Consider the following 26,568-nt stretch of genomic DNA (forward strand, 5'->3'; position numbering starts at 1 on the left):
AACAAGACTCCCCTGCCCTCTGTCAGAGAGGGTGTTTTTGGTGTGTGTGTTTTTGCAGGGGAACCCAGAACAAGTTTGTGGGAGCAGTGGGGAAGGCAAAGTCTGTTGCACAAGTGGACCTTGTTTCCTTCCTGCACACCCCACTTAGTGCTACACTAAATTCCACACCCTGCGTGTGTGTGCCATGCACCCCCTCAGCTAGGGTTGTTTAGCTTTTTGGGGAAAGTTGTTGAGCTTATTTTGGGGGAAACAAATGGGAAAATCTGGATGTATGGCAACCCTACCTAAACTAGCCCACTGTCCTCAGGTGCATGGAAAGATTGCCAGCGCTGAAGTGAGTTTCAACCGCCTTCCCAGCCAGCGTCTGTACATGAAATCGGGAATGCTGTCTTGTCCTTGGCCAGCCGTGGAGGGTACACTGAAAATTACACTTCAAAAATAAAAATAAACGTAATGTCCACATTGTTCGTTTAATATCGATTCTCCCTGGGAAACTCGGGAGTGCCAGAGTTAACATACCTGCACTTGAAACCAAACTGCATCACCTGAGAACTGCAAAGCGTACCTTGGCAAGCCTTCCCAAGGTTACTTAGTAAACCAGAGATAAATTGCTGGTGTAAGCACCCTGTGGTGTTTGGAAGAACAGATCCCTTTCCTTTTGAAAAAAGAAAATCACTGCTTGTTACAGGCTGTACTGTTGCACGTTACGAAGGTAATGTGTGCGTGCGGCTGTGAGCTTCAGAAACAGAATTTTGACCCTCTCTTCAGGCACAATGGCCAACACCCTGGCAGCTCACTGAGCGCTCCGACTCTGTTACCTAATCTCCAGCTGTGGGCCCTGTTTCGTGCCAAGTCTCCTTTGGCTCTGTCTAGTAATAATAGTTTCTGGAGTCCGGCCAGGGACTCCTGCCAGTTCCAGTCACACTCTGCTAATGCAAGAGGCAGAGTTTATTAATTCATCGCCAAGGCCCATTGTCTGGGACACTGCCTGGCTGTTTATTTACTCCAATATGGGCCGCATTTATGCAGAAACAGCAAGCGAGGGGACACTCTGTTGAAGACGGTGGACCCTTTTTCTGGAAGAGACGTGGGACCTTCTGCAGAGCTATAGAAAACATTCAGAAAAGAGGTCCGCTTCGCAAGAGCCTGTTTTTAGTGAGCCATAGGGGGAAAGAGTAATAATCTCCCATCATATCCTCATCCCAAAGTGCCTTTGTTTTCTTTCAAGAGCAACACACACGCGCACACACACACACACACACTATAAATAATAATGATCAGCACCAGTAGAAAGCAGAGATGCTAGAGTGTCAGTTTGAGAATAAAAGAAAGAAAAGCTGAAGACCAGGGTTGTTTGGGAAATCTTTAACTGGCTCCAGAAATATCAGGTCACATTAACATCAAGCGCCATGATACCACTTTAAACAGGCATGGCTTTCCCCAAAGAATTCTGGGACCTGTAGTTTGTTAAGGGTTCTGGGAGTTGTTAAGATACCCCTATTCCTCTCTTAAAGCTACAAATTCCAGTGTTGCCTGTGAAGAGGGATTAATTGTTAAAGCACTCTGAAAACTGTAGCTCCACACTGTAAGGTAAAGGTAAAGGTACCCCTGCCCATACGGGGCAGTCGTGTCTGACTCTGGGGTTGTGTGCCCATCTCGCTTAAGAGGCCGGGGGCCAGCGCTGTCCGAAGACACTTCTGGGTCATGTGGCCAGCGTGACAAGCTGCATCTGGCGAGCCAGCGCAGCACACAGAAACACCGTTTACCTTCCCGCTAGTAAGCGGTCCCTATTTATCTACTTGCACCCGGGAGTGCTTTCGAACTGCTAGGTTGGCAGGTGCTGGGACCGAGCAACGGGAGCGCACCCCGCCGTGGGGATTCAAACCGCCGACCTGACGATCGGCAAGTCCTAGGCGCTGAGGTTTTACCCACAGCGCCACCCGTGTCCCAATGCTCCACACTGTACTCAATGCTTTTTTCTGGGGGTACCCAAGGGTACACAGTACAGTACTGACACTCCCCCCAACCCAATGTGAAAAGTGTGGCACTTACTGTAACAACTTCAGATGCCACACCTGTTCAACAAAGTGCATTCAAGTGTTCTGGTAATTTAAGCAGACTTTTAAAATAATAATAATAAATAAATTCACCCTTAATTGACTTACATTATTCATGTAAACAAATTGTCATGGGGTGGGGGGTGGGATGCGGTTTGCAGAACTTGTGTTTGCCATTGTTTGGGTCAGTTTGAGTCTGATTCTTTTCTTGCTATTGTAACCTAGTTTTGTGTTTAATTTCCTGTGTTCGTAATTCCAGACACAGACTTCTAGTATTGCGTGTGAGTTGGTTGGTTTTTTGTTTTTTGTTTTTTTGGAAATGAGCTTTCTGTGGCTCGAAGCTACAAGGATTTAAAAATAGCTCTTATCACTAGGCTCTTCCTGCTCACAAAGAGACTGCGAGGAAGAGCCGCAGGATATGCACCTTGCACAATAAGAAGCAGGAAGTGGGTTGTGATGGCAGCAGAAGGTCCAGGTTGCTCAGAGTATCTTTCCTTATCTTTGTCCCTTCCTGAGAGCATGGCTAGGCGTATGGGTATTAAGGGTGCCACCAGACTGCATGCGGCAGCAGATAGACTGGGAAAAATGAAATTGCAGAAACTGGAGCACACGCAACTCCAGTGTAAATGCAGGAGGCTCTTCTATAAAGCATAACTGAAGTTGCACTAACTGAACAGGAGTTGGGAATACACACTATTCAGTGGGGACATGGCAAGCGGGTGGGGAGCTCACGAGTAGATAGGGTGGCTGTGTCTCCTACTTTACAGAGGACAGTCCTCTATTTGTAGGGTTGTCCGGTCAAAGTCCAGTTGCATCTTCTATGACATTGAAAAGGATCCTGTCTTAAGAACATAAGAAGAGTTCTGCTGGAACAGACCAAAGATCTATCCAGTCCAGAAAATGAGTGAACCCCACTGAACTCACTGGGACTTTCTTTTAATTAGACATGTACAGAATTGTGCCATTAGTGTGATTGCTGACCGGAAAAAAATCTTTCTGAAATATGGATATTTAATGTCACCTGCCACTTTCTACTTTCCCAGAGATACCGTATTGTTCTGGAACTTTTATTTGGTGTCTTAGCATTTCGTTTCACCAGCACTTTTTGACATTTCTCTGCTCACGCCCTTTTCAGAGCCTTTGACAAACTATGTCAAAACAAAACAAAAAGTGCACACTCCTTCCTATAAAGATTATGGGGCATTGCAAGCATTCTGACCAAATGCAGTGAAAGAACTGAGTGCACCAGAGAAGGCTGAATAACAGGTGGTGGAATGAACAGTTGATATGGGACGTCTTAGACTAAGCGCAGGCCAAGCATCTCACTGGGTTCCTTTAACTGACCAGAAGAGGTGTGAAATGTCTTCTGCTTTCTTGTTTGGTGTGCAGAAGCCAGTAGTTACTGGAAGTGAAACCTGGATTTTGTTGGTGTCCTTCTGGTGCAAAGATTGGAAACATGCCTTGCCCTTGTGTTCCTTCAGTGCAAAAAGAATTGAAGTACATATCTTAGAGTCATATGGCTATGTGGTATAAAAGATGGTGCTCTGAGGATAAAGATTCCATTCTGAAAGGGGGATATGGACAGTCGCAACCCCCTGTTGACATGCTCAGAGACGTTGATCACTTCCAGATGACCTGTTTATTGAGCATTCATCCTGTTTGCAGGGAGATTAGACAACACCAGCTATTTATCTAACATTAATCCTGGTTTGCTTGCAGGGAAGTTAGATGGCATTGCATTGAGGAAATGTTATCTCACATTTTCCAGTACATTTTGTCATCACTTTCCTTATTGCAAAGAGTCTTCTTCTTTTTTTAGGGGGAGGGAGGGTATTCTGTCCCATTTTAGCAGCACCAAAAACAGTAACTAGGATGTAGACAGATGAAGAAGAAGAAGAGGAAGAGTTTGGATTTGATATCCCGCTTTATCACTACCCTAAGGAGTCTCAAAGCGGCTAACAGTCTCCTTTCCCTTCCTCCCCCACAACAAACACTCTGTGAGGTGAGTGAGACTGAGAGATTTCAGAGAAATGTGACTAGTCCAAGGTCACCCAGCAGCTGCATGTGGAGGAGCGGGGAATCGAACCCGGTTCACCAGATTACGAGTCCACTGCTCTTAACCACTACACCACACTGGATTCTCAGTGGTTGGAAAGAACAAGAGTAGGGAGAGGCTTATCCTTCACCCATAGTTAAAACCTAGGGACATCAGAACACAAGAACCTTCTGGATCAGACCAGTGATCTATCCTGTTCTCACAGTGGCCACCCAGATGCCTTAAGCAGGACCCAAGCACAAGAGCACTCTCCTCTTCTGTGATTTCCAGCAACTGGGATTCAGAACCATTACTGCCTCTCACTGGAGGCAGAACATATCCATCATCACTAGGAGCCTTATCCTCCATGAATTTATAGGATCCTCTTTTAAAGACATCCAAGTTGGTGGTGATCACTGCCTCCTGTGGGAACAAGCACCATAGTTCAACTAGGCACTGCATGAAGTAGTGTCTCTGAGAGTATGGCTGTTATTCAGGCCTGTGGAGAAAAGTAAAGATAGAGATCTTTTTGGAAATACTACTGCAAGGAAGGCAGTCACCTACCCTGACAGTGGGTGACTCAGCCCACACTGACAGGAATCCCTTTGCAAGGCACAAGCCTTCTTTCCGCTCAAACGCCAGTCATAACAATGGTGGCTGTTTTGCTCATACTTAACATTTTGGAGTGCCTCTTATCTTCACTGCCTTTCGTAAGGGAGAACTAGAATGTTGCATTGGGAGAATGGAAAGATTCAATAACAATCTTTCCATTCTCCAAATCCAACTTTGTAGTCCTTGAAGGATTGCAAACTTCACTGATGTGACTGGGAATTGTAGCAGGATTCCCTCCTCGATCTTTTAAACTGGCACATACTCTCTTGCTATTTAACATAGGTAAATGCTGGCTCGGACAGAATAAAATATTATATCTGGGGTTGATTTCAGGGAAGCTCTTCTGTCTTCCTGTGGCTGACAGATCAAACCTTCAGAAATGAAAAATAGTCAGCAGCTGTAGATTTACCAAAGAAACTGGAAGAAATACAACCTAATGACACAATATATTAATCATGTTTGGGACTTTTAAAAATTAATGCAATGTGTGTGTGTGTGAGAGAGTGAGAGAGAGAGAGAGAGAGAGAGAGAGAGAGAGAGAGAGAGAGAGAGTTTTGGGAGTTGTTTTCAGGAGCACAACATTCAGCAGTATTGGTAGGGCTTGCCCTACGTCCCTATTATTGGTAAAAATAACTTCTTTCTCTGGTGTTAATTACAACACAGGGGAGTGACTCTTATGAATAATATGGATGAGGAGGACAACAACTGCTATTGCCCATGCCTCATATTTAATTTTTTTCAACCCATGATGTGATTACTAATCACATCATTAACATGTAGCTAGGTCCATAGAGGACTTGTTTCCCTCCACTGGAATATTTTGATGTCCGTTTCCAGACTATATATATTTTTAAAAGCCTGTTTGGCCAGACAGAATCTAGTGCAGCATCCTTAACCCACCCAGTGGCTGTCTCCATGCCTTGATAGGAAGCCCACCTGCGGGACATGAGCACAATAGCCCTCTCCCCCTATTTCCTCCCAGTGACTGGCATTTGTGTTTCAGATGCAGTATAGGGCAGTATAGGGCAGGGGCAAAACTAGACTTTATTTCACTCGGGTCAAAGACCCAGTTTGGCACTCCTCCCCATGTGCATTTGTACACACACACACACACACACACACACACACAGTCCAGGAGCCTCAATGGCACCCCTCTGGAGTCAGTAAAAAACCTGGCTAGCCCCACCTCCCACCCCGCTGTAGCTATGGCTCTGGTATATAGCCATCATGAGCCATAGTCACTGACAGCCTTATCCCCCATTGATGCAAGCCCCCTTTTAAACAGTGTAAATAATTGGTCAGGCATTTGCTTGAGCACACAGCGTTTAAAAATAGGGGCAGGAGGATGCACACAAGCCCTGCCTCCACTGTGTGCGTTGCCTCCTCCTGGTCAGCCCATGACCTCCCAGTGCTGAGGGCGGAAGGTCTGCTAAGGGCTTTTTCTCCTGTTTGCTTGTGTGTGAGTAGATCCCTCAGCTTGATCGGGGTGGGGGGGCAGGCTGATAGAATATGCTCCCCAATAACCCAGACGTTTCGCGTGCCTTTTGTGCTCAACACCTGAAGCTCAGACCAAGGAATGTGGCGATGGACATGCTCAGGGGCACTGGAATTGTCCCAGCTAGCTCCGTGACCATTCAGGTTGCCCTTTTCTGCTGTGGTCTCTGAGCAGGCAGTCTGTTAGGATATTGACAAAGATGGTATCCTAAAGAAGGAAATTGGGCTGTACCAGAATTCCCTGAAACAGCCTGAGCTACCACTGCTAACAAGTGCAGGTGAATCCAAGAAGCCTAACCACCTTGCTCCAAAGGCAGTCCTGTTCTTGAGCTCCAGCTGACTGGGGAAAGGGGGGTACAATGGCAGGAGGGGATATTATCCAGCCATTCCTCTGGGTCATACATTGATCTGATCAAAAAGGTTGCTCGTTCCTTTTGTTAGGCAAGTTATTCTTAAGAACCCAGAATGACCGGTTGATGGGAGCTAATGGCTACTTGTGAAACTTTCTGCATATGAATGAGGAACCCATCAGAGCTTGAGGTAAGATATTGTGTTTGTGTGTAGTGCAGATTGCAAGAAGCAGAAAGAGAGGGAGAGCAGGTGGATGAAGGGGTACAGTTCCTGCACAGCATGTAGGAAAGCATGTGATTTATGCTCTGCTTGTATATTTTTTTAGAAAGCAAATGTTGCCTAAATGGCTTAAGCATTCTATCTAGTCTTCTCCCATCCAACTCAACCTGTTAGCACCAAGAACTCACTGCTAGAGAGAATAGCGAGTGTGTATCCATCAACACAATTCCAATTTTAATGAAGGAAAAGCCTGACCCGCAGGTAAAAAAAAATTCTACAGAAAGTTAGATAATATTGCCCATTAGAAAATTGATTTTTAAAAATATATATCCATATGACAAGCATTTCCATATTAATGCAGCATATTGTTTGATTTTTAACACAATATGGGATACTGTATCTTAAAATGTCACCAGAAAGAAGGTCTTATGCTCTTGTCTTTTCTCCAGCTAATATCTGGTCCTGCTTTCTGTTTTTCCTTTCATTCAAGCAGTGGTTCCCAAATTTAAAGCACGGCATTTCAGGACCCTGCCAGATTGTCTAAGTTTTCTTAAATTCTCATTTCCTCTGGGCACTTGCTTCTTGCTTATAGTTACACTAACCGGCGGAGGGGGAGGGGGGAGGGAGGGAGAAGATTTCCAGATTGAAATTTCCACTCTGTAATCTTCATTTTTAATATTGTTTTATTCTCATGTTTCTGCGAGCTGCACATGTACCTGCTTGGGCTTGAAAATGTCAATTAACTTCAAAGCCTGATCCGTATTGGTCTCGTCTTCTGAAAATTTCCCTCGCTGTGCAGAGGCTTACATTTCTCTTTGTTGGTTTTTGCTGTTTATTTTGGTATTACGTGTTCCATGGGCTTCCTAGGGTGCACCTCCTGCTCCGAAACTCCTCCATCTGTTGTTTGCAACATTCTCTTTCTCCACAGAGTTCCTTCACTTGCCGTAGTGGGGTTTGCCTGTTGTCAAGAATGGGATGAATCCACACTGTTAGTTGCACTTACTTCCGATAGACATCAGCGAGATCAACTTCCTGAGAAATGTGTCCAATTGAGTAGCAGTTACAACAAACACTAGTTCTAATAATAAATTTTTATTTATACCCCGCCCTTCCCAGTTCAGGAAACCGGGCTCAGGGCGGCTAACAACAAATTTAAAACACTTAATTGATACTACAAAAAAACAGTATAAAATACGGTATAAAGAATAAATAACAATAAAATCAAAAATCAATTTAGGGGGGAAATCCATCCAATAAACATTAGATGATCACCAGGGCTAGCTGGCTAAATTAGTCCCACTTGGGCCAGCGAGGAGACCAGGGGAGAATTAGTTGTGGGATCCCAGAGCGGGTAATCTTCACAAAAAGGGGAGGGGGAGGGAAGGAAGGGGAACAAAAGATCAGGCCAGGTTCAAATTGAAAGCCAGACGGAATAGTTCTGTCTTACAGGCCCTGCGGAAGGAGGTTAAATCCTGCAGGGCCCTGGTCTCATGGGACAGATCATTCCACCAGGTCGGAGCCATCACTGAGAAGACCCTGGCCCTGGTGGAGGATAATCTAACTTCCTTAGGGGCCAGGACCTCTAAGCTATGATTATTCATGGACCTTAAGGTCCTCTGCGGGGCAAATGGTTCCCCATTTTTAAATACAATATACTCCCATAGAGACTCCTTACACCGTGTTTAAAACCAAAATCGCATTTGGGTAGAAACTGTTTCTCAGGCAGCTAGTCCTAGTCTTTATAACCATGTACCTTCTTCCAGAAGGCAGAAGATGAAAGAGATCATTTCTGGGGTGTGCACTATCTTGCGCTATCTCTGCAGCTTTCTTATGGCACCTGGAAGCATAGATTTGATCCAAAGTGGGAAGCGTGCACCCAATTATTCTCTCCACAGTCTTTACAACCCTGGACAGCATTGTTTTTTCCCTGACCGTGCAGCTCCCAAACCACACACACAGACTATAAGTTAATACACTCTCCACAGTACAATGGTAAAATGCCATCAACAGGTCCTTTGAGAGATTGTTTTTCTGGAGGATCCTCAAAAAATATGACCTCTGCTGTGCTCTCTTCATCAGGTCTTTGCTGTTTTCTCCCCAGGTTAGGTCGTCTCTCAACTCCATTCCTAGAAAACGAAACACCGAGACCTGTTCCACGCACTTCCCCTCAATAATAAGTGGCTGAATATTCAATTTACATTTCCTAAAGTCCACAATAATCTCATTTGTTTTCTTTAAGTTAAGGAGTAAGTTGTTTTTCCTGCACCACTCCCCCAACTGCTCAACTTCCTTCCTATAGGCCTCCTCCCCCTCTCCAGCCGTGATTAAACCAACCACCGTTGTATCACCTGCAAACTTAATGATCTTATTACTGTGGTATTTGGGGGCACAGTCAGCTGTATAGAGCATATAGAGAGAGAGCAGGCTCAACACAAACCCCTGCGGCGTCCCCGTATTCATGATGAGATCCGCAGAGACGTGGGAACGCATCCTGACCCGTTGGGAACGGTTTGACAGAAAATCTAATATCCTGCACAAACACGGTGGAAGTCCCAGGTCTAATAGTTTGGGCACCAATCTATGCGGAAGAATAGTATTAAATGCAGAACTAAAGTCTACAAATAACAGTCTCGCATGGTTCCCTTGCTTCTCCAAATGAGGCAGGACAGCATGTAAAGCCATTGCCACAGCATCCTCCGTGGATCTCTTTGCCTTGCACGCAAATTGGTAAGGGTCAGGTCCCACTGGCAGACAAGATATGATATGGTTCCTCACCAGTTTTTCGAAACACTTCATTATAATGGGTGACAACGCCACAGGGTGAAAATCATTCAGACTGTCTATCTTTGATTTTTTTGGCAGGGGTATAATGGTAGCAGATTTCAGACAGGGTGGAATGGTGGCTTGGGCCAGAGACTGGTTAAAAATCTTCATAAAGATTCCTGCCAGTCCCTTTGCCAGACCACCAGTGTCCACTGCCTTGCTGGTATTGTTTCCCTCAACTCTCTGAAGCCTCAAACTCCCCTTCCATTATTGCCATTGCCCTAATTCTTGCTATCAGATTCAAGATTCTGCAGGACCTCAAGTCTAGCAAGCAGAACAGATGCATGCAGTATTTGGCTGTATTGTGCTCATTCTGAAAAAGAATCAAACCCCACTCCCAAATCATCCTGAATAGAGAGTTGATGTTCTTTTCCTCCCACATGCAGTTCTATCCCAGCTTCATAGTGCACTTGAAAAAGCTGATCCCAAGAGAACCTATGAGAGTCCATTGAGAAGGGGAGTCTTCACAGGCTGTTGACAGGAGTGAAAGGCTTCTTGGTAACAACGCTGAAGAGGAGTCCTCTTAATCTCCTCGCTCTTAATAGAGATAGACAGTTTCCATGAGGCTCAAGGTTTTTGAGGGGGAGAAGAAGAGGCTTCTTATGCAGTTCATGGGAGCTTGGCCTCAGTAAGGTTTCCTCATACTCTCCGGACAGAGTCTTGGCAGATTTTCAGGGAATGGAAAACACACGGAAGGTTCAGCGAAAGCAGAACATAGGAAAATGGATTGTGGTGCAGCAAGTACATTAAAATAAAGCAATAGTAATAAATTTTGCAATGTTTGCTTCTTCCTGTTATGGGCCCACAATTTCAGCATGTTACTCGCCACCATTCCATGCCTGCTTGGCAACCCCATGGATATATATATTGGGTGACGTAAGGCTGCAAGCCTAAACACACTTCCTGTCAGTTGCATCCCACCCTTACCTGAGTGTATGTACCCTCTCTCTGAGGATCCAGAGCTCTTCCAAACCTCACCATCCCTTTTTTCTTACCAACAGCTAAACAAGTGCTGAGGATATGGGGAGGAAAACGAACCTTAATCTTCACAGACAGCAGTGGAAAATGCAGATCCTTCATGCAAATCTGAAACGCATCCAAAATAAACATATATGATCTGGAATAATTATGGCTGTACATCTCAAAGTTTATATGTGAACTGGTGCCAAAAGCTGATCCTTTACAACTGTGAAATACATACCCTGATGAACCGATAAGTGAGGTGTAAGGGCATCGGCTTGTACACTAGGCAAGAAGACTCCAGCAGAAATAAAGGGGCTATAAGCACAAAGGTCTCCATGCCTGACGAATATTCACATTTACTGTGGTACCATTTGGCTGTGGTTGTACCAAAACCTTCTTCTACTGTAGCTGCAACATTCTTTTTCCTGTTCTCACTCCAAATGCATATTCAGGATTATATATACCCTGTGCTGAAATAATGTAAACTTCTGAGTCAAGGAAAGCTTCTCCACTATTAATTTTTCCAAACTGAAATGCACTTTTTAGGTGGGTGGGCTCATATTATTTTTTCATAGTATAAGGAATAAAGTTATTTTCCACAAGAAAATACAATTCTGATTTCACTAGCCATTTGATCATAAGTATCTGGTGGATAAGCTGTCGACATGCAGAGGGCCACAAGGCCCACTGGCTAGCCCTAGTTGGGCCATTTCCTTCCAATCTTCCTGCAGCGAAGACCATTGACCTCTGCCTGACGTAAATCATCAACCCGGGCTTCAAAGCCAGGGCACACTATCAGCAGAGCGAACTGCGCACACAGAATAGGCGTGAGGCTTGTGGAAGTATACTACAACTACAGATTTATTAATCATAAATCAGGACAAAGAAACATGTCGTCTCTCTCTCTCTTTGTCTTCTCAGAGACACAGGGAAAAGCAAAAGCTATACACACAACAGAAGTTCCCAGCAAGCTGTGCTGGAATGTAAACAGACATGTGACACGCAACAGTTCCACACGTCTGCTCCTTAAGGTGGAATGGAAATGTCAAAATGTCTCTGCTATTGCTATATTCCAAGGCTTCCTGCATGAACAACTGATAGAGAACTCTTCTGGGATCAGCGTTATAATTTGCAGTTATCAGTGTCTGCAGTAAGGGACTGGAAATGGGTCTTCTGTTGTCTTTGAAGAGTAAAAAAGTATAATGAGGTTATTTTGCGACTGAACTGCTTGCCATCAATAGTTCTGTATTGTAAACATTCTCAATTTTTGTAAAAACAAAAACAAAACAAAAAAACCCCACAACACGATGGAGGGTGATTCCAGATGGGTGTTTATTGTCAGACTAGTTCAAGATTTTTGCAGTGTCTGTGCATCATTATCAAAATGTCAGACCATTTCCCCCCCTTTATATAATCTGAATTTACCCTTTCTGGGCAAAAACGGTTAAGTTAAAAAAAGTGTTGCGAAATAACAACAACAACAAAATGTTGCCAACACCCTATCTGCAATATCTGAACAATCCATTTAAAATAAACCCCCATCTGGAAACACCTGGGATTTGGATGTATAAGGTATGTAGCTGAATAGAGCACTTTTCCACACTAGGGGTTGTAGCCCAAATTAGTCATGTCCGTTCAAGAGTTACTAAGAGTTACTAACTTGGGCCCATCAATTTCAATGGCTTATTGTGCGTTAAACTTAATTGGATACAAACCTAGGTGTTTAGAATGGAATTGCCACACATAGTCTACATATTAATTTTTTACAGGGCATCAGTACACCACCATTATTCAATCATTCCTGTCTTGTATTTTCCCTGTGATCCTTCTGTCCCCGCCCCAACCAAACCACAGAAAATCTGACATTTCTCAGAAGAAAAAGAGACTAATAGTCTTCACAGATTGCATATTCCTTTAGCACTGATCTTCTGTCTTTTTAAAGGGGAGGGGTTTCAAAGCGGGCTGTAATGTACCAGGCAAGCTCAGCACGACGTCAGTGGGCACCAAGCAGAATGTCAGCAGACAGATTTTCTCCTACTCTCTTAACATTAAAACTTGGGGACATCCAATGAAGCTGAATGTTGTTAGATTCTGGAGAGATAAAAGAAAGTACTTCTTCACACAGGGAATAAACTATGGAATTTGTTCCTATAGGATAGGGTTGCAATACGTCCAAAATTTCCCAGACACAGCCAGGATTCGGCTATCGGAAACAGTGACCAGGCAGCAATCACCGTAACGTCTGGGAAAATCCAGACGTATGTCGGAAGTGTAGATTTTGGCAAATTTCCTTTTAAAAAGCCAAAAAACTTCAAAAAAAAAAATTTGCAAGAAAACACAAAACTTTATCAACAACTTTTGTGTCCGGATTTTCACTTTTTGAAATATGGCAACCCTACTACAAGAGGCAGTGATGGCCACCAACTTGGATGCCTTTGAAAGAGGATTAGAAAAATTCAAGGAGAAGGCTGTCAATGGCTACTAGCCCAGATGTCTATGTCCAACTTCCACTGTTTGAGACTGTGCTTCTGAATACCAGTTGCTGGAAACTGCAAGAGAAGAGAGTGTGCTGTTGCACCCAGGTCCTGCTCGCAGGCTTCCTATAGGCATCTGGTTGACCACTATGAAAACAAAGTGTTGGAGAAAATGGGCCACTGTTCTGACTCAGTCAGTGGCGTAGCATGGGGGGTGCAGGCCGCACCGGGCGCAACATCTGGGGGGGGCGCGCTCGCACTCGCAGCTCTCTTCCCCTACCTGGCTCACTCACTCTCTCTCACTGCAGTGCTGGCTGTGCGAATCCGATCCGAGCCGCTGGGTCGCCACCCACTGTGGAGGGGGTGGGTGCCAGGCGTGCGGTGCGGAGAGAGAGCGAGGGACTATCTGGGGGAGGGACAGTGCAGCGGCCGCCCAGCGCAGCGCTGAGCGCGGGAGAGAACCACACCAGACCAGCCCAGGCAGCAGCAAGAAGAAGCTGGCAGCGGCGGCAGGTTAGGGGTTAGGGGGCGCAAATTACTTGCCTTGCCCCGGGTTAGGGGGCGCAAATTACTTGCCTTGCACCGGGTGCTGACAACCCACGCTACGCCGCTGGACTCAGTAGGCTCTTTTAACATTTTTGTGTCAAAAGGGCACAGGGAAAGAGCTTGTGGGATCCAACGTGTCATAAGCAACACATTTTCTTGAACATTGTGAGTTTAATCAATTCTGAGAGGACAAAGCAGGTGGTTCATCCAGCGTTGTCTCTGGGATTGTGAAACAGCGAAGAGAAACTAGATTTCTGCAAAGGAAGGGGAAACTGATGCATAAAATACACAGTTTAAATTAATAATCAAGCTACATAAATGCATGTGCCCCTCCATGATCTCTGGTAAGCGTACAGGAAAATGCTGAACCTGCAATATAGCTGCTTAATCAGTACCTGGCAAGGTGAAGAAGGGCTGCGCGGTGCCAGGGAATTAAACGGCTGCCAGCACAGGAAACAAGGCCCTTGAAATCAAGCCCACATCTCAGAAGTTGTGTTATGATTAGCAAAGGACGCTTCATGTATTACACATGCAGCGTCACAGGCACTACCAAAACACGGGATTCACGTACAGATGTTTGGGCGAGAGCCTGCTTAATACATGTTACATGGTTCAGGTTCTTCCCCGCTTTGCATGTTCTGCTATCAATTTTGGATTCTTTTGCATGAAACTCACTACATATATCCTCTCACTTGGCAAAATATAATAATAATATTCATGTCAGTAATGCTCATGGGACTAATTCTGTTAGACACTTTTCCTTTGTCAGCTCACCAGGCAAAGAGAAACCTTAAGCCTGCCTGTGCGCAGTGTACCAGAATAAGCGGGGGAAGCTTTTTATCACCCAGAGGTGAGTATGATTGCCTGCTAATGCACACAGAGCACACTGCAGCAAAAGGCACAGCTAGATGTGCTGGGAGAAAGTTGACAACCGAGCTGATGGTTGCTGCCACTCTGTGCATGCATGCTCACATGGACCTGCACCTCACGGTCCAGTTTCCTCAGTGACACCACTAGTGCCCACCATATCGGAGAATTCCATCCAGCCATTCATGTTTCAGAGGCCTCATTCTCTGAACTCAGAGAACTAGTATCCAGTGATATTTTTCTAGAAAAAGAGGTGTTGGAACTCACCATGAATGCCTCCCTCATTCTCTTAGAATGGCAGTGTTGCCCACCTGACAGATGCCAGAACTGAGTTCTGGTGAGTTCTGGCTGAAAAAAGCCCTGTGTATATCTCAAGCCAGCTTCTCCTGAGTAAGCACAGTAAAACATAGGAGACCTAAAGTGCACAGTGGAGCCTCGGTTGTCGAACGTAATTCGTTCCGGAAGACCATTTGACTTCCGAAACATTCGACAACCAAGGCGTAATGGGCAGTTGGAGAATTCAGTTGAAAAAACTGAGAAATGTGCTTTGGCCTTACTAGAAAAATTAACCAATAAACTGAAACTGACACGGGGACAAATAGAAGAAGACGCCTTCACCCCAGTATGGCTCCCCTTTATCACATATACAGCCCAACAAAACGACGACAAGAATCCACCAACAGCATACGAATCAATGCGGCTAACCTGATCCAAAACACCCACCCACTCCACTCACACATGAAAACAAAGTTCACCACAGCCGATCACAAACAAACAACCACACTGTAGGCCATGGGTAGGGAAACTAAGGCCTGGAGGCCGGATCTGGCCCAATCGCCTTCTCAATCCGGCCCGCAGATGGTCCAGGAATCAGTGCGTTTTTACATGAGTATAATGTGTCCTTTTATTTAAAATGCATCTCTGGGTTATTTGTGGGGCCAGTGGCATAGCGTGGGTTGTCAGCACCCAGGGCAAGGCAAGTAATTTGCGCCCCCTAACCCATGGATTTGTGCCCCCTAACCCGTGGATTTGCGCCCCTAACCCTAACCCCCAGATGTTGCGCCCGGTGTGGTCGGCCCCCCCTGCACCCCCCACGCTACGCCACTGTGTGGGGCATAGGAATTCATTCATTTCCCCCCAAAAAACTGAAACGTTCAGCTTCCGAGATGCTCGAAAACCAAGGTTCCACTCTACTTCTGTAGGAACGTATGGACAGATTTGATCCTGCATGCTTGTTTGGGGGCACAAGATGAAGCATTGTTTGGTTTCATTCCAGATCTCTGCTCCTGTTCATTTGTGAGATCATTTGCTGCCAAGAAATTATTTATTTCATGCTGTCAGAATTCATATCACTGAATGTCATATTATTACAAATAGCATAGGTATGAAATCTGTCCGGTGAGAAATTCGCTGCTTATGTGTTTGGGTGGTGGCGGCAGTGTGGCTAGGGATAAAGGTAGAGATTTAACTAGCACACTATTATTACCTCAATGACATGTTGCAGAATACACCTGCAGACACCCCCACCAGCCTGGAGGGGCCCTTTCACTATCAAAAAATCAAAAATGCAAAAATAGGAAGAGCAATTTAACAGGGGCAGACGCAAAAGAAATAAAAATAGATACAATTGGAGTGTGTGACTCTTGAGTCAATGGTTCCTTCTTGTTTCTCACACAATTCCCCCCCCCACCTTTAAAAGCCATTAAGCTGTGCAGAAATAAAATTGGTTGCCTGTGTACTGAAACACTCAAGAAAAGAGAGGAAGGGAAACCCCCCTCTTTTTTGTGTTTCTTGGTGGGTGCGGTCTTCAGTTTCTACTTGACCTATTTACTGAAAGCCAATTACATCTGCTCAATGTGGGTTTGTTGTGTACACTCTCTCTCTCTCTCTCTCTCTCTCTCTCTCTCTCTCTCTCTCTCACACACACACACACACACACACACACACACACAGGGTTTGAGTGTCAGCTGCAAATGAGGTCTCTCCAGCAACAGAGGGATGGGATTCTTTTGGATTCTCTTAAGGTTAGAGTGAAAGCATGTGACAGCGAGGGGCAGCAGACACAGAAGCTTTTGTATACCTCAAGAATCCCGAGGCAAAATTGGGCGAGGCAGAAAATACAGACAGATCTCTGTTGGTAGACAAGGGGGCGATAAGACTGAAAAATTGAAGATAAAATCAGAATTTTACAGTCCCTTCACAAGGGAAACCTACATTAGCCTTGGCTATATTTTAATGAAGAAGATATTTAAATTAAAACACAGAAGGCCCATTCTCCCGCCCATTTTGTAGGCAATAATTTGTCAAGGAGAGAGGTCACTGGAGGGAAAGCTGAAAAATCATGTTGCATGTTTCCCTTGCTGCTTTCATTCCAAGTGGAGAAAAAATTCAGGGAAGAATGCCTGGCAGCTTTCAAAGGATATATTGGTTTCTGAATAGCCATGGCTACAACGACCACCTGCAAATCATTTGAGCCTTGTGGGTGCCCAAACAGTAACAGTAGGATTCCCTCCATCATTTGGTACTTCAAGAACAATCCTATGTTGGGCTCCCAATGCTCACCCATCCCAGCCAGCATAGCCAGCGGTCAGGGATGATGGGAGTTGGGAGTCCAACAGCATTTGAAGGACCCCAGTTTCCTCACCTTTCCTATACATGCATTGAACTGCATCAAGTTACCGTACTCTTTTGTAACAAACACCAAGAGATGGATTCAACTAAGTAGGTGCACTAGCAGGAGCAATGGGACTTCCTCCCTCTCCCTACAGGCCACCACTCAGCTCAGGGGGGCAGGGAATCCCCAGCAGAGTGCATTGGGGGAGGAGAGAGGCGACAGTTGTGTCACACGTGCTGGAAAAGCATGTTGTGGCTTTCCTCCCTAGGCATCTAGTGGGTTCTTAGTGTGGCTTGAATTTATGTCAGATACAGTCTGCTCTGGAAACTGGTGTGCATCACATATACAGTGGTACCTTGCTTCGCGAACTTAATCCGTTCCAGGAGTCCGCTCAACTCCTGAAACCGTTCAAAAACCAAGGTGTGGCTTCTGATTGGCCGCAGGAGTTTCCTGCACTCAAGTGGAAGCCACGTAAGACGTTCGGGTTCTGAAAAACATTCGCAAACTGGAACACTTAATTCTGGGTTTGTGGCGTCCACGAGCTGATTTGTTTGACAGCTACGTAAGCTGTTCGAGAACCAAGGTACCACTGTATTACTAAAACTTAGGGTAAACATTTTTTTTTTTTTTTTTACACAGGGTGGTGAGTACTATTTTTACATAACACAAAGTCCTACTAGCTTCATGTCCTAGATAAAATAAAAGCACAAGATTGAAGCAGCCCTATAAAGCAGCAACAGTTCTGCCATCACAGGAGGCAAGTGGCCGTTTTCCCAACCTAAATTATAGCAGAAGGGAGAACAGCAACCGACAGTTTGACTGCACTGAATTTTGACATGCGTTCAGGTTTATATTTCGTTAGTATGTGGAGAGGGGGACTGGAGCAGCCTCTGCTTGAATTTATCCTCTGTTGATTTAAAGAGATCCTTTCAAAATAAAAGACTGCATCATTGACATTTTGCCCAGCGATAGCATTGGAGAGCATTAGGAGAGTCCAGGTTTTGCTTATCTGATCATCTCAGGTTCTACGGAGTAATACTTCTCTTTTCAAACCACTTTTCAGTATTCATACGAGCACAACCTGCGATAGCATCTTTATTCTTACAATTGAGTAAAGATGGGCTTGGCCCTTTCATGGCAGAATTGTTTATTATTACAATGCTTGCTCAATGTGCCAGAGTCCTGTTCTGTCTCCAGGGGAAGGACTTGTCATCAATTTTCATTGTATTTTTCTATACCAACACCTGCACACTCAGCTCTTTAAAAACAAAAAAACGCTTCATCAACTACAACCCATGCTAAGATTTTTTTTTTTTTTTAATTTACAGGAGAGTTTGAAAACAACTCAGATTGAATTTCTTGCTGTCTGAATCAATTCCACCTCTTTCTCCTCCTGCAAGCAGGATTACAGTCAGAGCTTTCATTAAGAGCTGAGACAAGGCGGGGGGTTCTGAGCTGAAGCAACCCCTCTCAGAAAATTCAAGGAGAGATTTCCCCTCCTTCCATAATTTATTTATTTTTAATGAGTCAGAAGCCAGCTAAAATTAAGCCCCATTCAATCACACTGATTTGAATGTGAGAAATTTAAGCACATGCCTAACCCTCTCATGGAAACAGATGGCACTTCAAATGGTGCTTCCGTTTACCTGGATTGTGCCCTGCTCTCTTTTAGAGTGTTGGCTGCAATTTGTGCATAAGAAATCAAGCTGTTATGGGGTCGATTCATGTTGCCATTGTGGCACGGGATCCGGATTTCATGTGGATTTGTCCCTGGTGCACTGATAACGACACTTACAAAAGTCACATGAGATGAGTGGATCATGCGCTTCCTTCCAGCATCAGGACTGCAGTACAGTTGTGCCTTGGATCCTGAACACCTTGCGAGTCAAACGTTTTGGCTCCCAAACACCACAAACCTGGAAGTGAGTGTTCCCGTTTGTGAACATTATTTGGAATGTGAACATCCAACACGGCTTCCAATTGGCTGCAGGAACTTCCTGCAGCCAATTGGAAGCCTCACCTTGGTTCCTGAACGTTTTGGAAGTCGAACGTACTTCTGGAATGGATTCCGTTTGACTTCCGAGGTACCACTGTAGTTTCTGAAAGGCCAAATGAAATAACCCATCAACTCCTTTAAAAGTAATGACCCTTTTATCTATTCTAGTTGTATAGTTGAACCAGGAGAGATTGTTCGTGTATTTGAAGTACGGGATGCTGCTGAAACCTACTTGTATTTGCAATTTCCATCACAGCCAGAAGCAGTACTTCTGTTGTTGAACAAATAACTGGATACAGTTATGGGCTGGTTGGGTCCAGGAAGTAGTAGTCACTTCCGTGAGGGAGTAGTCCTAGCCTCTTTAACAGGGACAGTGATTAGACTGCTCCTGAAGAAACCTAACATAAGAACAGCCCTGCTGGATCAGGTCCATTTGGTCCACCATCCTGTTCTCACAGTGGCCAACCAGCGGTCCATGAGAAGCCCGCAAACTGGCTTCTGATTGTCTTGTCCTCCATGAATTTGTCCAGTCCTCTTTTGAAGGCATCATAGCCTCTTGTGGGAGCAAACTCCAAAGTTTATGCACAGTCTTCTCTCTCCCGAATCTTCCAACATTCAGCTTCATTGGAAGTCCACAAGTTCTAGTGCAGGAGAGGATAACACTCTTCTCTGTCCCCTTTCTCCATGCTGTATGCATAATTTTACACACTTGCATCATGCTGCCTCTCACTCACCTTTTCTCTAAAGTAAACCCTCTCCCCCAAGATGCTATAACTTTACCTCATGGGGATATTCTGCATTCCCTTGATCATTTTGGTTGCCCTTTTCTGAAACTTCACCAGCTTTACAATACCTTTTCTGAGTTGAGGTCACCAGAACTATTCGGTGTATTCCAAATGCGGTCACACCATAGATTTATATAATGGCATTATGATATCTGCAGTTTTATTTTCAACTTCTTTCCTAATTACCCCTAGCATGGAATTTGTCTTTTCCACAGTTGCTACTGTCCTGATCTGGTCACTCACTGGCAGTTCGGACCCCATGGAAAATATATGTGAAATAAACGTGGCCACCTCACTAACTCTATGAACAAGTTAAAAAGCACAGGTCCCCAAAAGCAGTCCTTGGGAGGGGGGACTCCACCTTCTAAACTCTTCCATTGGGAGACCTGTCCATTCATTCCTTCTCTCTGCTTCCTGCCACTTAACCAGTTCCTAATCCACAAAAGGACCTCTCCTCTTACTCCTTGACCGTAAGCTTGCTCAGGAATCTTTGGAGGCATACCTTGTTAAAAACGTTTTAAAAGTCCAAGAACACTATGCCAACTGGATTGCCTCTACTTTACTGTATATGTGTGTTACTTCTAGTAAGTTAGGGAGACAGAACTTACCCTTGCAGAAGCCATGCTGCTGCTACTGTTGCTTCAGCAAGCCTTGTTCTTCTATAGGCTTGGTTATTTGGTTTAACAATACTATCCACCAGCCTTCCCAAACAGACTTTACACTAACCGGCTTGTAATTTCCAGACCACCAACCTACCAACCCAGATCACTTAATTGGTGTTACGTTGGCTATCTTTTCCAGATCTTAGGGACAAGTTACCTATTTTTGTTAGCATATTAACAATTTCGCATTTGAGTTCCTTGACAATTCTTGAGTGGATGCCATCTAGTCCCAACAATTTTTTCACATTTATTTCATCTATTAGGCCTTGAACTTCTTGCAAATGTTCAGGAACAAGGACCCACCCTATTTATTAATTATTACTATTATTATAAAGAGAGATGCAAAGAATTCAGTCAGCTGCTCTTCTCCTTGTCCTCCTTCAGCACACCTTTCACTCCCTTGTTATCCAAGGGTCCAAAGCCTCCCAAAATGGTCTCCTACTACTAATGTATTTAAAATATTTTGTTGATGGCGGTCTTTATGTTTTTTAACAATGTGCTCCTCAAATTCTCTTTTAGCATCCCTTATTGTCAGCTTGCTTATTTATTTATTTATATTGGCCAGAGTTCACGTTCCTTTTACTCCCTCCTCATTTGGACAAGACTTACCTCTAAGAGCTTCTTTGATTCTGCACGTCAAACACACTGGCATCTTCTTGGTCCTGGTGGTAACCTAAACTGGACTTAGAAGATGTAAACAACTGTAGGCCAGTCGCTAACATTCCCTTTCCTGGGCAAGGGGCTTGAGCTGGATGTCAGGTACTTGGGAACCCCATGCAAGGGATTTTGACTGGCATAATGATCTCATATGATTGACAGGCTATCCACCTGTCACAGATTTGGTCCGTGAGGCTATTACAGATAAGGATCTGGTCCATGGAGCCCAAAAAGGTGCCCCACCCATGTCTTCACACAAATATTTGACCTCAGAGTTCATTTTGGCTAATCTCTCAAGTTGATTACTGCAGGACGCTCTCTATTGAGCTGCATTTCCAAAACATTCAGAAGCCTGTAGTGCTGAATGCCCAATTGAAAGTGCCAGTGATGACCTTCAACGCCCTTCAAAGACTTGCAGGCGGAACTATATAACCTAAGGGGCACTTCCTCCCATATGCACCCCTCCATGTCCCCTCCAATCCATAGGAAAGGTGCTGCTTGCATCTCCCATCTTTTACCGAGGTGAAAACTAGAAGAACTCAAGAGCAGCTATTATTAACACACAGAACGAGAGGATTTGATTTAAGCATTTTATTAAAAATTGTACCAGTTATGGGGAAAAAATCCAAGACGAATTTCAAATATATTTAAAAGCACCAAAACAGAGAAAAGCCAGAGCTAAATATATTGCAAAGGTACCAAAAACTAAAAGGGGAAAAAAAGGATCTCCTCTAAAGTTGCCACAGGCCAAGGCAGAAGAGTCCTGAAGGCACACAACCAGGATAGACAAAATGCTACATTCTCGCTGGGTCTCTGACTATGGAAAAGGAGGTTTGTGTGCTTCAGGACCAGATTTGCCAAGGATCTGGCTGGAGAGCCATCTTGCAAGCTGGGAGGATCGGAGGGGAGACAGCATGAGTGATTTATATGCTAAAACTAATTTTAATTTTAGAAAGGTTACCTGCTTTCCCAGTGCAATTGGCTATTGTCAAGTTAACTTCTTTCTATAAAAAGTACAAGAGTCCAGTGCGGGAGCAACGCACACTTCTCTTTCTATACCACTCCTGAAAGAATCGTGGCACATATCTAAATCCCTTTTTTTTAAAATCTGCAATTGGGAAGGGAGAGGATTGCAAAAGAAAAAAGAAAAAGGCACAATAACCAAATTTAAACTTCACCTGGAGGTTACACCATTATAGTAACAGGATTTTCTAAAACCCCGAAAGAAGGCTGATGCTTCAGTTAGGAACCCAACTTTTCAAAACATTTGACTTATATTTGGTCTTCTTCACATCGCTTGACCAGACTATCTGTCTGAAGAGGGTAGAGAAATAGTATAGCCTTCTTTAATGGATATTACATCAATGTGATGAATATGGTGTCAAGGAGTTGGAAAGGGGAGGCACAGTGGCCATGTAGCCTTCTTTACAAGGGACAGTCCTTCATTCTTTATTTGTTCTTCATCCCTGTATGACAAACTAGACCTGCCTATTTTTTCTTTGGCCAAGACGTTCTGGACAGCTTGGCTTTAAGTGGCTCTTGTGAAGGTGAACAAGATCGTAAGAGTAAGAATAAAAAGCACCTTGCACTTTGAAAAGTCATCTAAAGGATGTTATGTAACAGTTGCCTTCTGGGTTGTGTATGCCTATATCTGACTCCTTGAAGCTCTTCAGAAGAAAAAACCATACAGAAGAAATCATTAGGGTTTTTTTATAGAAAAAGCATTGTACACGCAATAATTTTCATAACACCATTTTAAACCGTCTAAACAATTCAATCCCCTTAGCACCCTTAAGTTGCCTCCCCCATCCCACACCCCGCTTTACTCAAAGGCTTCAAATAGACAAAAGCCCTCCTCATAAACACAGGAAATGGCTTCCATAATCTGCAGTGCCCCCTCCTGAGACACAGGCCCCACCCAGAGACAGTTAGTTGCACTTAAGACCCATTGAAATAAATGGGAAAAGTTAGGTCTGAGCTACTGATGTTCACTTGCTTTCAGCAGAGCTTCTTTTAAACACAACCAACCTTCACTCAGATTTTTCATTGGAAGATGCCAAGTTCCATAATTAATTTCAAAGGAAAAGTGTTTCCTATACAAGTGTGTGTTTGTGTCTGTGCAGGCAGAGGGGAGGGTTGCCAATATTTGAACTAGTCTCTGTCGCTGCGCCTTTCAACAGCGGCTTGGTTGGAATGAAATAACCGGGTACAGCTTTTTACAACATGGAAATGAACATCAACCCCCCTTCTAAGCCCAGCAAGTCAAGCTGCTGAGAGAGGTCCAGGGCAGCAAGGCATTTGAAACAGGAGCAACTGTATCTCAAGCAGAGGGATAGAAGAGACTACATTTTATTCATACACATAAACAATTATATTCCAGAACATTTCGTGTTTGGGATATTTCCCAAAAGGGGCTTAATTTGCAAATGGGTTGTTGAGATATTGCAAATGGCTTGCTGGCAACAAGGTTTTGTTTTCATTTATTGGATTTTTCTCCAGAGAGAGGGCAGGGGAGACAGGCTGGCATTTACATGCTGACAACATAGTGTGGCTGCTGCATAAAACTTGCATGCATGAGGAGCACCAAATCCACAATAAACACTCATCTGGAGACACCCTTGGCCTGTTTTCTCCATATACTTACAGCTAAGAATTAGAACTTTGTACCAGTTCTGAGCCCATGTACAAATGAAACTGAATGATCCCAAGCACTCTTTCCGTCAGAGGTGGGGAAACTGTGACCTACTAGATGTTGCAGGATTACAACTCCCACAATCCCTGCCCACTGGGCATGCTGTCTGACGGACACTGCAGTCTAGCAATATCCAGAGGGCCACAGGTTCCCAGTCTGTGCTTTACATGCTGAAAGAGTTCTTGGACAGCTCACTAAGAAATCCTTTTTGATGCATTTCCCCCCTGCTGGCTAAACAATCAAAAGCAACCTTTTATTATTTTTAATGGCCATATTAAGCAGTTTTGGATTATAATCACTGGAACGACAACCGGGGTTGCCAACTGATGGGGGGGGGAGCATTCAGACTTAACATTTCAGAGCAGCTAGATGTGCAGAAACCAGCAAATATACCTTTTTATAACGGGGCTGTCGGCAGCTAATTCCTGCAAATCAAGCAGCTTTTAGTGGCACACCAACAAGCTGAGAAGCTGGCATCCCTATCAACCTTTTTTCCCTCCAAGCTATGAAATGGATGAGCTGTAACTAAGGCATGTGAGCCCTCAACTGAGAAGGATGTATCAAAACGTCGCACCTTGAGAACATATCTGGGTTTTCAAAGGTAAATTTCTGAGGATTTGCTGAAGTGCTCTGAAGAGCGGCAGAGATACTGACATGACATGGGCACAACCCCCTACCGACTTACTAAGTAAGTCCTACAAAGCTCAGTAGGATTTACTCAGTCAGTGCAACGGGACTGTGCCTTCAGCTCCCTTCGGACTTTAGCAGCTACTTTGAGAACACACTTTCATCTGCAACTAACACAAAGCAATTCAGATGCAACAAGCTTGCCAATAAAGGAAAGCCCTCCATCCCATTCGAATAAATTGCTGGCGGAATCTGCCAGCTATTGGTATTTTCCACCAGAACAATCCTCAGGCCTGCTTTGCGTATTTCTAGCTCCACTACTGAGTTTATCATCCACAGTGGAAGCAGCCACTGTCAGCAGGGTGGAGGCACGGAGCTGACCTCCCATTCCCAGTGGTGGAGTGGGCACCTTGCCAGTGCACTGGCGTGAGTGTCGGATTGGCGTTTGCACAGTGCTGACCTTGTTGCTGCATATCGCCCCCTGCTCCGTTCTGGTAAACTGCAGCGACATTCTTAACGGGAGGTCAGGTAAGCTCTGCCTACTGCTAATATGCGGAACTCAATCATTTAAAAATAGGACGTAATAGGAGAATGAGCAACAATGCCTGCTTTCAGAACACAAAACTGGGCGGGTTAGGAGATAATAAAACAACACCCAGGATGGCTATCCCCACATGTCATCATTAACATGCTTGCTCTGCAAAGGGTATTAAAATCCATGCCAGAAAAAGCGGTGTGTTTGGATCGCCAGGTTACCATCCAGAAACCTACCCAATACCTTTAAATCACCTGATGCACCCGGTGATAAGGCAGCAGCCCAATCCCAAGGCATTTTTTAACTCTAGGCCTGCACAGCTGTTCTTTGCTTACCAGCACCTGCTGGTCAAGCTGGCTGCCCCATTTCCCCGAATGGGCTGGCCCTGCAGTGATTTCTTCCTTCCACCCCAATCCCTGCTCCCTGGACGGTGGGTGTGCGATACTGGTGTGTGGTGGAAGAGTAGCTGGCAGCACACACAGGCACATTCAGGTGGGCAAAGTCTCTACAGATGCATTCGGGTTGTTTTTTTAAAAGGGCATAGGGAGGGACATAGTCACAGGAACAATCCCTTGTATTTCTAGGTAGGGCTGGGAAACCCCAGAGAGTCAATCAGTGTAGACAAAGCTAAGGAGAAAGGACCAATGGGCTGTGTCAGCAGAAGACACCTTCCCATGGTCCAGAATGCAATTTGGCAGTCTGTGACTACAATGTGGAGTAGCAAATATATATACTGGTTTCATTTGTGGTGCTTATAGCATTTTCTCCATTGAGTATACACTTACTCTGCTTATGGCTAGTGGGCAATTTCTATTAAGCCTTGCCATAAGTCTTTGTTCAGAGGCATTGATACTTCCAACTTTCTGCTCAAGATTCTCCCAACCATTGTGTATGTCGAATTCCATGAAGCACATTCGACCTGTTGTGCCAGGTTCAGAATGTGCGATTAATGCCATCCCCGGCCCACTTCCACAGGGCAGCATTGTCAAAGTGGGCTTGAAGCCAGTTATTGCTGTGAATCGGGGGCTATGTATGTGCTTATTTGTGCAAAGTACTTATTAATGTGAATCAATACCGGCTCGCAGTTCCTTTTGAACAGCATCTTGGTGCTTTATCTAACTCAGGCTTTATCGCCATGCCAAAACAGCCCTTATTCATACTCCACATGGAGCAAAACAAGACCAGTAGCCAATCTGAGGAAAAAGCAAAGCTACAGGCATGGCCTCCTATGCAGGCACTGGATTACCCTTCCTGCTCCCTTATTCTAGCAGCTGATATGGACAAAGCTTGCGAGCGGCGGAGAGGCTGGAAGAGCAGGAAAGCCTTGCTTCAGGGCCAGCATGCAAAACGAGAGAGTTCCATCCTTCAGGAACACAGACAAGAACTTGCTGCCAGCAGGCTGCTTAGGTTGGCAGGGGAAGACAGGCAGGCCTGGTACAATGGGAAAAATAAAAAGGCCATGGAACATAGAGAAACCTCAGAAACCAACATAAAAACGGTAGCGGTGCATCTGTAGCCACAGAAGTTGTGCAGCAGAGCACTGCTAGCACCGAGACCAT

General features: G+C 44.7%; 1 protein-coding gene across 2 annotated transcripts in view; it reads right to left on the reverse strand.

The window, feature by feature from the left end:
- Positions 1-7,404: 7,404 nt before the first annotated feature.
- BMF (Bcl2 modifying factor) overlaps positions 7,405-26,568 on the reverse strand; it is a 46,950-nt gene continuing 27,786 nt past the window's right edge. For both annotated transcript variants that reach the window (XM_080997601.1, XM_080997600.1), the window contains exons 4-5: positions 10,519-10,677; positions 7,405-7,726 (exon numbers count right to left, since the gene is read on the reverse strand). In XM_080997601.1, coding sequence (XP_080853727.1) covers positions 7,601-7,726; positions 10,519-10,677 — 285 coding nt within the window. In that variant the 3' untranslated portion in view covers positions 7,405-7,600. The remainder of the gene's footprint in view (positions 7,727-10,518; positions 10,678-26,568) is intronic.

This window comes from Podarcis pityusensis, assembly GCF_964106645.2.
Source record: "Podarcis pityusensis genome assembly, chromosome: 1".
Lineage (NCBI taxonomy): Eukaryota > Metazoa > Chordata > Lepidosauria > Squamata > Lacertidae > Podarcis > Podarcis pityusensis.